Source organism: Selaginella moellendorffii, unplaced genomic scaffold (assembly GCF_000143415.4).
Source record: "Selaginella moellendorffii unplaced genomic scaffold, v1.0 SELMOscaffold_16, whole genome shotgun sequence".
NCBI lineage: Eukaryota > Viridiplantae > Streptophyta > Lycopodiopsida > Selaginellales > Selaginellaceae > Selaginella > Selaginella moellendorffii.
In genome coordinates, this window is record NW_003314277.1 from 948965 (window position 1) to 960433 (window position 11469).

Below are 11469 nucleotides of genomic sequence, written 5' to 3' on the forward strand. Positions count from 1 at the left end.
TCCAGCAGCATGATCATCATCATCATCATCAGCAGCAGCCAGACCATCCAAAAAATGGTGAGTTTTTCCTCCTTTTTCTTGAAGAGATACTCGCCGGATTGATTGATTCAATGCTCTATACTCCTTGTTTCGCTTTGTCTGTGTGTTGACTTCTGGAAATCGCGACAAAAGGAACTTCTCTGTGTCCATGGCTGGAATTCTTACAAGAAATGCTTACTTTCTGAGATATGTTTATCTTGGCTCTGGTTTGCTTGTGGTTTTTACGTTTTCTGCTTCGATCTCCCAGAGTTTGTAGTTGACAAAATTGAATTTTTTTTCTTTCACATAGAACTTCGAGTACACATCTCGAGCAGCACCACTCCACAGCAGGATCCGCCGCCACCATCTTTCAGCTTGATGAAAAACGGCGAAGTCGACGTCGACGACGACGAAGACGATCAAGAACAGCAGGAGAAGCAGCAACCAAGAAGTCTGTCAGATCAAAACTTGAGCCAGCAGCAGCAACAGCAGCAGCGACAGCATGACCACCATGCCGAGCAGCAACTAGAACAACTCAACAAATCCTCCGACGCCATCGCCGATCAAGCCGACAGCAAAGAAGGCTCCAAAGATGCGGGAAGCTGGAGCACCCACGCCACCTCGGTGCTCCTCGACGTCTTCCGCGAGAAGAGGCTTGCGATCAACGGGAGGAACTTCCGGGGAGAGGAATGGGAGGAGCTCGCCAGCAGCGTCAACGAGCGATGCTACGCCATCACTCCTCCAAACAGTAGCAACTTGACCACCATCGCCACCGCCAGCAATTCTTCCAAGGAGCTGTGGAAGAACGCCAAGCAGTGCTCCTACAAGATGAGCAATCTCAAGCGCAAGTACAAGAGCGAGAAGGAGATGATCCAGTTGACTGGAAGCCTTAGCTCCAGCTCTGGCTGGCAGTGGTTCTCCAAGATGGAGGCCATCTTTGGGAGCGATCCAAAGTATGCGACTTTCAGCTCCGGGATCTCTTCGGGATCTGAGCTCGCGCTCCATGCAAGCAAAGGCGACTTGATCGTTGATGCCGTGGCTGGTGCCACCGACGAGGAGATATTTGGAGCCAACAACAAGGTGGTGGTGATCAACAGCACTGACAAGAGGATCTTGCGGAACAACAGCTTCGATCCGGGCGTGCTCCTCCCGCCCAGCAAGAGCGCCTCCACGAACAACTTGGATGGATCGTCACCCTCGACGGATCCGCGGCGGGAGACTGCCGCCGAGAGCAGTCCTCGAGAGTTTTACACCACGACGAGCAAGCATTCGCATTCCAAAAAGAAGCTTTGCGTGATCAACTCGGGACAGATTCCAGCAGCGGGGGTGGGCGGATCGCCAGCGGCGGCAGCGGCGGCAGGAGGATCGATGGAGGGATCGTTTCCGGCCAGTTTTTCGGATTCGATCAAGCTCCTGCTCATGCAGCAAAAGGAGGCGATCAATCTTCTCCGGGAGCTGAGTTATAACAGGCCACCATCTTCACAGCAAAGACATGCAAGTATTCTTTTTTTCCCTTCTGTTTTTTTCTGCTCTTGGTTTTCACAGGAGCATTCTTTTTCTGGATCTTTGGTCGAACATTTTCTTACGTACAATTTTCTTGCAGGATCCGGAGAGCTCGGAATTTGGAGCTCGTAGAGATCTTCTAGACTTAAAGTCGAGAATCGATGCGGCCGACATGGAGCTAGTCTACTTGAAACAACTTTGTGAATCCAAGGTAAGCTTCCAAAGCTCGAATTCTCGATTCTCTTGATCGCAAAGAAAAAATCACAGGAGAAAGAGCTCAAGGACGCGATGCAAGTTTACGAGGACAAGAACAAGTACCGCAACGAGCTCGTGAGAAGCTTATGGAGGTAAGAAAATCAGAATCACAGCTTTTTTACATTCTCTTTACGCACAGGGTGTTTACGAGAAAGAGATATCGAAGATGCGGAGGAGACAACACGATCTCCCATAGACTCGGAGGGCGTACGTAGGGAGCGTACGGCTGGAATGTGGAACGTCGCCGTCGATTTCCCGTCCGCAGATGGCGTGGATCGTGCCACGCGGCTGCCTTAAGTTTTTTCCCGCTCAAAATTCTAATTTGTTTATTTCTCTCTCGTGAGCCAGCTCTAGGGTTCTTGGGCGCGCTCGCTGGGATGGGATGGCGATTCTGCGCTGGATTGGTGGAGTCGCGAGTGCTGGGATTGAGATCGCTTTGTGAGATGTAAATTCATTCATGAGTTTGCCTGAAAAGAATCAAGCCGTGAGAATTCCTGGCATTCTTGTGTGTCATCTAGATCTGCGTGTTTGTACTTTGAGATTTGGTATACCTGACCACTAAATGCCCGTGCAGCTCACATCACTCGGCCCTCCACCGACAGATCGTGTCTTTCCATTCCTTGCCAAGTTGCCTGGAGAGGGAAAAAATGTTAGAATCTCTTCTCACTAAAAGAAGTTTGTTCCCCCCGCTCTTTGCTCTCTTTGTCCATCCATTGCTTTACTCTTTTCAAGATCTGGATTCTTCTGTGCAGGGAGCGCTCATGATCTCATGAACGAGAGTCTTAGCAGAAAAGAAAAGAAAAGTTCTTCTGGCGATCAGAAGAGGAAAAAACAAAGGGCAGTCTTGGCTGGATCTAATCGAGCAGAGGTATGAAGAGTGTGTCCATGTGCTGCACAGGATTCAATTGTGAAGCATCGGTGCTGCCGCTCAGACTTCCATCTCTGGTAAGTTCCCAGGAATTTTAGCGAGTTTTCAATGGTTTTGCTAAACTCGAAGACTTGCAGGACAGTGCGCCAGTTGATATAGTTGATGTGACACCAAAGAATATTGGATCGAAAAGCTCTCCCATGGTTTGTTTTGTGTTTTATAAGCTGCGGCTGCTGTGGGTTTATGATTTCAGGGATGAACACAAGACAAAAGGACCGCCTCTAATCACCAAGGTCCGTCCGTCGGTGTGCGTGTGTGTGTGCGTGTTGTGTGTTTCTGTTTTGCTATGTTCTAATCGCACGACTGATTGGTTCGAGGTGGTAGCCCAAGTGGTAAGACGTTGCTTTGGAAGAATGTCGAGAAATCTTTTACGTTAATTTCTCCTTTTCCAGGACAGACATTCTGATTTACAGTTCTTGCATCTCAATGTTCAGCACACCTCGTTCCTCATGATTTTACGGGAGTCCTTTTAGTGCCAAATAACGCATCCACAGCTTACAGGTTTGGGACAATGATGAACTCCTTAAAATCTTTGAACAGTCAGTGCAAAACCCTCCAGGTTGAAGATGATCCCTTAATTCGGCCACAATCGCAACACATGCATGGTTCCATCAAGTAAAACACGAGTGCAAGGATTTTGTTACTCGACAATGCTCTAAGCTCGAGCTGGCTTAAGCATCAACGCTAGGAGATTTCAATTCCATTCAAACAGGCAAGCCATGCAAATGGAAGGGAAGAAAAAGAAACACAATAGCAGCAGCAAGGCCTGTAGATGAGGACCATGGCTCCCGGTAAAATAGTTTCAGTTCTTCTATTTTACACGCTTTGGATCACGAACATATATAGTCGTCTCGTCACAGCCATATAAAAACTAATCTCGCACTAATCTTTCCTTTCTCTCAATAAACATGTCGCTCGCATCGGAAGTACTTGAGAACATTAAACATATCGCGAAACTGATCATAGGGAAGGTCGCATTTATGACATGGCGTACAGATTTTCTCTGAATCCTGAAAAGGAAATGAGTAACTAATGAATGAAAGAAAAGAATAATCCATACCAAGAAACAGCTGATTTGTATTTCTTGTAAATACTGTTTTACTTTATCAGGCCTGCAAAAGGATCGTTTTGTGTTGGTGGATTCGAAGTCGTAGGAGGAGCCATGCTGGAAAATGTTGCGTTTGTGGAGATGGTTGTCGTGCCGAATGCGAATGGATCGATCGTTGGTGGTGGCGGCGGCGGAGCAAGGCCGCTTGCTCCCGCGAGGCCAAGACCACTTCCAGATCCCATCGGTTTGAAACCACTGCTAAAAGCTTGCTCTCCTGTCCAATCTCCAAACTCCGAGGATGGATTGTTCTTGGCTGCGAAACGAAAGTAGAAAGGACACCGGTTATCCATCAGTGTATAATAGTTGACACTTACGAGCTGTGATGTTTAGATCAATAAGGCCCGATGACAAAGAGTCTGCCCACACCGATGATTTCGTCTGGAAGCCTTGCTTCGTTTGAGCAGCTGGAGGCACGATTGTATCCACGAAGGAAGAAGCTGCAGCCGGAGGTGGTGTTTGAGAGGAAAGAGTTTCGAAGGCGTTGAAAGAAGCCGCAGCCGGTGCTGGTGCTTGAGAGGAAAGAGTTTCGAACGCGTCGAAAGAGTTGAGGGACGCAACGCTGTCGTTGGCCGGCGCTGGTTTGTTGAGCTGAGCAAAAGGATCGGTAGCAAAGAGATCTGTTTTGCTCGTAGTGGTCGGCACCGTGGAGGCGGACGTAAATGCACCAAAATCGCTGGAAAATGCATCGGAGTCGAAAAGATTTGAGGCAGTGGATTGCTGCAGAAGAATTCAGTATTGCGAGAAGTCGGAAAACAAGAAACAACTTACATTCACAGTTTTCGGTCCAGAGACCAACTCAGGACTTGCAAAGGGATCCACCTCTGGCGTTGGCGCTGACAAAAAATCTAGTTGTCCCAGAAAATCAACTTGTGGAGCCACAGGAGCACGCGGGGCTGGAGCTGGAGCTGCAAAAGCATGGGAGTCCCGTTAGTGCAAACCAAGGAAAGCACGAAAACATTTACGTCATTTACCAGAGGCCCTGGGATCAAAGTCATCGTCATCGTCGGCGCTGGTTGCTTTGTTCATTGATTGGGCAGCACCTGTGTTCCTGCAATCCGATGGCTTTTAGATAAGTATTATTGGAAGGCCAGGACATATACTTTTTTTGAGAACTTTCGTAGCTCGGAGGGGCTGGGCTTCTGCAAAGAAAGAAAACATTCGCAACTACACTCAGTACACTAGAGTTACCTTGAATCGTTCTCATCATTGTTAAAATCCTCCCGGTCTGCATGACGCCAGTCGTCACGGTATCTATCGCTCTCCTTACTATGTTCATCTCCATAGCGATCGTCATCATACGTACTCCCAAATCTGTCACCAGCATTTCGTCCGTGACCATTTCGGTCGTCATCCCAGTCACTAAAGCCTCTAGATCCAGTGCTAGAGTAAGAACTGGGCTTAAATATGCCGCCGGTGGAAGAATAACCCTGATACCTGCGTTGTAATCCTCAAGAGATTCACAAAAAGAAAAGAAGAAAGACCAGAAAACTTACTTGTCTCTATTTGCGGAGGCCTTCTGACGAACTTCGCGAACTTTTTCCTTGTCATTCACTAAAGAAACCAAAGATTGAGCTTTCTTGCGGACATTCACACCCTGATCCTTTCCGTTTGGTTCTACGTATTGGAAGTCCACCAGTCCCTGTAGTAGGCAAATGACGCAAAGTGAATATCACATCTGAATTCTAGAACTAGAAAACGCACCTGAATCTGGTAGATGTTTTCTCGCAGCTCATCGATGACTCTGTCAGCTCCATGAGCAACAAGAAAATCGAAAAGTGTCAATCCCTGGCAAGACAAAAGACCATCACTTGGCAAAGACCTTGAGAAAAACTCTCACTTTGTACACATGACGCCAGTTTCTTCCTGTGTCGGCCAGTCTCTTCCACAGTATCGTCATGATCATTTGATAGTCATTGCTGCAAAAAGAGACATTTAAACATGAAAACTCCTGGAAAAACAAAGGAGAGCTTACAAGTTTCTGGTTGCTTGAGCGATTTCGGACATAGCAGTTCCATGTGGTCCCCAAGGCTCGTTACTTGTAGCATCAAGAACCTATGGCAAGGAAAGGAAAAACACCGACTTCTGTTCTAACGAGCCCGAATTAAAAAATACGAGAGCCTGTTACCTTTTGTTCGATCTCTGGAACCTTCAAAACCTTTTTGTTTACTTCTCTCCTCCTACAAAAAATTTCAATGAATCAAACGAAAAAGGGAAAGAAGAAGTTCCATGTGACGTACAAATCTCGAACAGTCTGGTCGAAAACCTTCCTGAGATCCATCGAGAATGCGCCCTTGATCAAGCGAATCCGTCAGAATGCATGGATCGCAACAAACTGCGAATTTCTAGATCTAGCGTCTACAATGCAGGATCGAGAAACCCTCGCGGCGATGCCGCGATCGGCAAGAACAGACGAGGCGCATCTTACCTCAAAACCCTTGGCGCAGCCGTGGGATCAAAGCGCCATAGCCACCCAATCCAGCAGCTAGCTCGAGAAGGGCAAGCCCAAGCAGAGCTATCGCCATCGTTAGATTAGAAGGTAATACGTGGCGCATTGCGGGCCGTCCGCTGTCAGTTTTGGCCATACTCCTACGAATGCCAAATGCGGCTTTGGGCCATTGTACGGTATGAGCCCATGTATCCGTTAAGATTTCGAACCCCGAGAGTTTTGGGTTTACAAGCCCTAGCTCGGGGGAAAGATCTTCGCGGCGCCATTCTTCTCCACTGATCTGCGCGATCGACATTCCCGGGTATGAAATCCTCCTCCTGTTCTTGAGGAGCGGGTGAAAAGGATTAGTGTAATGCCGCATTGGAGCTCCTGACACGGGATTGTGATCGGGGGACTGGTCGTGATCCAGCAGCTGAGGGATCGCCATAGCCGTCGGAAGAATGGAGAGAATCTCGGTAGCGATCCGTGTGAGACCTCCATCGAAGGAGGAGCTCGTCAAAGGGAATCATTGGGTTGTTGAGGAACAGGAAAAGAAGCTTTCACTGTGCAACTGCTATGGAGCGCCACTCTCCGGCTACACTTACGCTTTTGGTAAATACTTTCTAGTCTTCTAGCTTTTGGATTCTAAGACTTACTTGGGCAGATCAATTGTTTGGATCGAATTCTAAGAACTCTGACGTCTACGACATCCATGCCAAAGAAGTTGTCATTTCGGCATTGCAAGGATTTAACGGTAGGCCAATTCAAGCATTTATTGAGTCACGCTTCACGCTTTCTTTCTCCAGGAACTGTGTTTGCGTATGGGCAAACAAGTAGCGGGAAGACTTACACGATGCAAGGTTCTGATAGTCATCCTGGTATCATTCCTTTAGCTATCCGAGATGTTTTTGACAGCATATCCCAGGTTTGCTAGCTCGAAACTCGGAACTATCAGTTGCTGACTTCTGTTCATTTAGAATTCTAGCAGGGAGTTCCTAGTTCGCGTTTCTTACATGGAGATTTATAACGAAGAGATCAACGACCTCTTAGCTCCCGAGAACAGGAAACTACAAATACACGAGAATTTCGAGGTAACATTTGCAAGTGTTTCTCACATTCTTACACTTCATTGTACAGAAGGGGTTGTTTGTTGCTGGACTCAGAGAGGAAATTGTTAACAGTCCTGACCAAGTATTTGATTTCTTAAAGCTTGGAGAAGGTACTCGGAACGCTATAGAGGCGTACTGACATTGTCAATGGTATTGCAGCACATCGTCATTTTGGTGAGACGAACATGAACAGTTACAGTAGTCGATCTCATTCTATATTTCGAATGGTATGTATCGTGAATCACTGGAATGGTGGTTAAGTGGTGTCACATTCACACAGGTCATTGAAAGCAGGGACAACAACAGAAATACGGACTCTGTTCGAGTGTCTACTTTGGTAAGCCTGGAATGTTACGATCTATAAGTTTGCACTATAACTTGTTCTTTTCAGAACCTGGTAGATCTAGCCGGTTCTGAACGTGTTGCAAAAACAGGAGCTGGAGGAGTTCGACTTAAGGAGGGACAACACATCAACAAGAGTCTCATGACTCTTGGAACTGTTATCAATAAGCTCAGCGAGGGTCCAGGAAAAGGGTAACACTTTCCTCCTAGCTTTCATCTTTTTCACATATTTCAATGATAGAGGTCATATACCGTACCGGGACAGCAAACTGACGCGCATTCTTCAATCCGCTTTAGACGGTAACGCAAAAACGGCTATTATTTGTACCATTACACCGGATGAGGTAACACGTCAACGGCTCAGTGCCTCAAAGTTTCGTATCATCTGTTTCAGATACACATAGACGAAACAAAGGGAACGCTTCAATTTGCCTCGAGAGCGAAAAAAGTTGCAACATGCGCGCACGTCAATGAGGTATGTTTTACTTGGCTCTTTGGCATTGCCTCCTTGATTCCGGAGGCGCAGTTGCAGCTGACCAGCCTTTTCACGATTTTTTTATTTCCTGTTTTTGTAGATACTCACTGATGCAGCTCTTCTTAAGCGGCAGAAAAAAGAAATTGAAGAGCTTCGTGAAAAGTTGTTGGTATGTTTCGCTCTTAATGTTCTTAGTTGTGTCCTGAAAACTTATTGCAGGGGCTACGTTCGGATGATTTCGAAAAACAACTTTTAAATCTACGCAACGACTTGCTGAAGGTTTTTTCTATGGCATTTTTGAGTAAAGCCGATCGCGTTGTGGTTATAGTCCACAGATATCTGACTTTTGTTTTTGTTTTACAGTACGAATTGGAGAAGGAGAAACTTGCGCTGGAGCTAGAAGAGGAGAGAGCAGCCCAGCTGGATCGTGAAAGGAGAATAAAAGAGCAAGAACAAAAGATTGAAAATCTGAGCTCTTTAGTCTTAAGTTCAGCAGCTCGAGATGATTATTCGAATGCTATGAAGATGGTTTGTCCCTGGTTTTTATGTCATTTTCTTCTGAAATCATTTTTTCCGCAGGTTACTCGCCGAGAGACATGGTCCCCGCAACAAGGGATTTTGGACGCATCAGCTAAGGTTTTGGTTACGATCATGTTTTGTGTGTACTTATTGCTAGTTTCTAGGAATGCTTTCGGAGCCCTTTAACACGTTTGGACAGCTCTCGAATCTCTACTAGGCGGGATAGAGGCAGAGTAGTCACACCTTTACCTGCATTTGAATCCCTTCTCGAAAAAAATGCTGATGATCTTTGGGAGGTTCAAAGTACACCATTTCCGTCGCATTCTCGTGACGAACAACAAACAACGACCAAGGAGAAACCAAATGTTGCCGATGAAGATGCATGGACGCGCCTAAACCAAGAACTCGATGACGACTGGGCAACTTTAAACACAGAAGACCAAGCAGTTCCGTCTACGTCAGAGTACACACCTTGTGTAAAATCCGACGAGACCGAGCTTGTAAGTCTTGCTGCTTGTACGTGAAAGTTAAATGCTGGTTGTGCTTGTAGATGGAGTTTCAGGTAAAGGAACTACAGCTCCAGCTTGAAGAGCTTCAATCCCGCTTTGATTCAAAGGTAGGAATTCGTCTTCTTTTAAATAAAATGTCACTGTTTTTTTCCAGAGTGAAGAAGCAGCGGACGCGACTAGAAAGCTAAATGTGCTACTCGATAGCAATAGCGAGATTAACAGAAAGGTGGAATATTTTCGGTCAGAAAACAATCGCCTTCGTGAATGTAGGACTTTGCAGGTAATTGGTTACCAGACGTTTAACAATTTTTTTGACTTTTGACTTTTGATTTTTGTGATTTTTATTATTTTTTGTGCAGGAGCAACAGCTTAATGAAATTATAACAAAAAACCAGCATCTCAACCAGACAGTGGCTGACTTACGGAAAGAAAATAGTCGTCTAGAAAGTGAGCTAAAACAGCTAAATGCGTGTAATCTTCGTCAGGTAAAATCCATGTATTACCGTGATGGTACTAATAGCATGTGATGCAGAAAGAGGAAATGGACCAGCTGGCGGAAGAAAATGTACGAATTGGCAGTCGCTTAACTACTACCGTGACCGAAAACACTGTTCTCTTGGAGAACAAGGGACGCTTGGATTCTCTACTTAAATCTGCGAAGCTTGAGGTACTGGTGTGAATTGTTCATTGGAACGGATTGATTTATGCTTGATTTGCAGGAACATGAAACAGCAAACAAGCTCGATGAGCTGGAGAGAAAACACAGCCAGAACAAACAAGAGCTAGACGCAGCCGTGGAGCAAAAACAACTACTTGAGGAGAAGCTTTTCGCTCAGGTGAATGTATATGATTCACTCTAAACTGTGACAGGTCTAACGAGCAAATCCTCTCAGGAAGAGAAATACAAGACACAGCTCCATGAACTGATGAACACGAACACGGAGCTTCAAAGGACAAACGAGCAACTGAAATCGTCCGCCTCCTTGCGGGTAAAGCTTTCATTCCAAGACGCACGGTTTACTAGCTTTACTTTCTTACAGGAAGAAAACTACAACACTGAGCTCCAAAAACTCTCAGATAAAAATACCAGCCATCACAAAATCCACAAAGAGTTGGAGCAGTCGATGAAATTGCAGGTAATCAAACTTTAAAAAGTTACAAAAATGTTTTCCCTCGTTTGACATAACAATTACAGGAAGAGAAACACAAGCAGGAGCTCAAAGATCTCTCCCGCACGAACAGCAAGCTTTTGAAAGCCAACAACGAGCTCAAACTCTCCCTGGAGGCCGAGGTACCTAACGAAAACATGTTGGGATAGCGAAAAGCTTATATTTTCCTCACAGGAGCGAAAGGCAAAAAACGAGCTACAAATCCAAAACGATTGCATGGAACAATCCATCGCACGCAAGGAATCGCAGCTCCGCGAACTAACCGCCAAGCTCTCAGCCCTGGAGGTTTGCCTCTACGTGCTAGCCAGTCTCTACCTCACAACCATTGTCTTGTTACTCTCCAGTCGAGCAGCAAAGACGAGCACGAGGCCCTGATTGAGAGCCTCCACATGTCCAACGCTCACATCTCGATGCTGGACGAGGATCTCCGGCAGGCGAGGCAAGAGAGGGACGATCTGGCGGCCAAGGTGGGTGTCCAGGCCCAGCAAAACCAGGAGCTCCTTGTCTCGATGAAGCTGGAGAGGCTCCGCGTTGCGCAGGAGCTGGGGAGCTATCTGGGCGCCCTGAGCTTCCAGCAGGACAGCCTCTCTACGATTTGCTCGGGCATCAGCAGCATTGTCCGCGCCTAGAGAGTTCGATCCCTAGGATCTCCTCGTTCTTACCAATTGATCCACTGATCCTATCAAGATTTAAACTTTTCCGCGCGAAAGCTTAATTTGATCGCGCGAAAACCTTTTAATTTGAATATTAGGGTTTGTGAAGTCTTCTGTTAGAAGCTTAGGGTTAGGGCGATGGACGAAGCTGGCGGAGAGCAAGGAGACGAAGATGGCGGAGAGGAAGAGGAGATGAACATGGCAGAGAGGAAGAGGAAGGCAGCGACAAAGAGGGTTATGAATCAGCTTGTGAAAGCCTGTGAAGCTGTTCATGCCAAGATCTATTCCCGCCAGGATTACAAGTCGGATTTCAAGAAAGGCCCTTACTACTGTGCTTCTGGAGTGGATTCCATTGTTTTTGAGCACTTGGCAGACCAGGATGATGTGCAAGCGCGAGGCTCATCTGTGGGGATAACACTGGAGTGCATGCAGTGATTAAAGGGTATGTATGCTCTA

General features: G+C 46.4%; 3 protein-coding genes across 4 annotated transcripts; 2 read left to right on the top strand and 1 right to left on the bottom strand.

Moving 5' to 3' along the window:
* The first annotated feature begins 42 nt into the window (after positions 1–42).
* LOC9641797 lies at positions 43–3177 on the top strand. Its single transcript, XM_024676163.1, has 8 exons — positions 43–57; positions 329–1512; positions 1622–1732; positions 1789–1868; positions 2042–2214; positions 2529–2644; positions 2782–2937; positions 3097–3177. Exons 2-8 carry the CDS (start codon positions 397–399, stop codon positions 3175–3177), a joined length of 1833 nt encoding a protein of 610 aa, XP_024531931.1. The 5' UTR covers positions 43–57; positions 329–396.
* A 313-nt stretch (positions 3178–3490) lies between these two features.
* On the bottom strand, positions 3491–6357 carry LOC9641798 (clathrin interactor EPSIN 1). Of its 2 annotated transcripts, none has more exons than XM_024676033.1 (14): positions 6238–6357; positions 6050–6102; positions 5938–5989; positions 5785–5864; positions 5650–5728; positions 5514–5597; positions 5306–5451; positions 5001–5246; positions 4913–4951; positions 4784–4860; positions 4581–4717; positions 4127–4529; positions 3765–4065; positions 3491–3707 (listed from the first exon to the last, which is right to left on the bottom strand). In XM_024676033.1, the coding sequence occupies exons 2-13, from the start codon at positions 6088–6090 to the stop codon at positions 3803–3805; spliced, it is 1647 nt and encodes a 548-aa protein (XP_024531801.1). In that variant the 5' UTR covers positions 6091–6102; positions 6238–6357; the 3' UTR covers positions 3491–3707; positions 3765–3802. The 2 variants fall into 2 exon arrangements, with proteins under 2 accessions (XP_024531801.1, XP_002971255.2); XM_002971209.2 differs by having other exon boundaries at positions 3491–3714.
* Positions 6358–6480: 123 nt separating this feature from the next.
* Positions 6481–11128, top strand: LOC9642359 (kinesin-like protein KIN-7L). Its single transcript, XM_024676089.1, has 25 exons — positions 6481–6849; positions 6902–6991; positions 7044–7162; positions 7215–7328; positions 7375–7456; positions 7506–7573; positions 7627–7683; positions 7738–7880; positions 7930–8032; positions 8083–8163; positions 8264–8332; positions 8383–8442; positions 8527–8691; positions 8743–8799; positions 8847–9182; positions 9233–9298; positions 9346–9471; positions 9551–9676; positions 9724–9858; positions 9911–10027; positions 10085–10180; positions 10232–10327; positions 10387–10482; positions 10535–10645; positions 10705–11128. Exons 1-25 carry the CDS (start codon positions 6699–6701, stop codon positions 10987–10989), a joined length of 2949 nt encoding a protein of 982 aa, XP_024531857.1. The 5' UTR covers positions 6481–6698; the 3' UTR covers positions 10990–11128.
* The last annotated feature ends 341 nt before the right edge of the window (positions 11129–11469 follow it).

Bases quoted from the DNA above. Each gene is read 5' to 3' on its own strand.
- LOC9641798 (XM_024676033.1), bottom strand. From the start codon at position 6,090: ATGGATCTCAGGAAGGTTTTCGACCAGACTGTTCGAGATTT. The intron at 5,729-5,784 runs GTAAGCTCTCCT...CTCTTTTTGCAG, and splicing joins GCTCAAGCAACCAGAAACTT to CAATGACTATCAAATGATCA. The intron at 5,598-5,649 runs GTGAGAGTTTTT...TTGTCTTGCCAG, and splicing joins ACTGGCGTCATGTGTACAAA to GGATTGACACTTTTCGATTT.
- LOC9642359 (XM_024676089.1), top strand. From the start codon at position 6,699: ATGGAGAGAATCTCGGTAGCGATCCGTGTGAGACCTCCATCGAAGGAG. The intron at 7,574-7,626 runs GTATGTATCGTG...ACATTCACACAG, and splicing joins CTCATTCTATATTTCGAATG to GTCATTGAAAGCAGGGACAA. The intron at 9,183-9,232 runs GTAAGTCTTGCT...TTGTGCTTGTAG, and splicing joins AATCCGACGAGACCGAGCTT to ATGGAGTTTCAGGTAAAGGA.
- LOC9641797 (XM_024676163.1), top strand. From the start codon at position 397: ATGAAAAACGGCGAAGTCGACGTCGACGACGACGAAGACGATCAAGAA. The intron at 1,869-2,041 runs GTAAGAAAATCA...TCCCGTCCGCAG, and splicing joins CTCGTGAGAAGCTTATGGAG to ATGGCGTGGATCGTGCCACG. The intron at 2,645-2,781 runs GTATGAAGAGTG...GAAGACTTGCAG, and splicing joins CTGGATCTAATCGAGCAGAG to GACAGTGCGCCAGTTGATAT.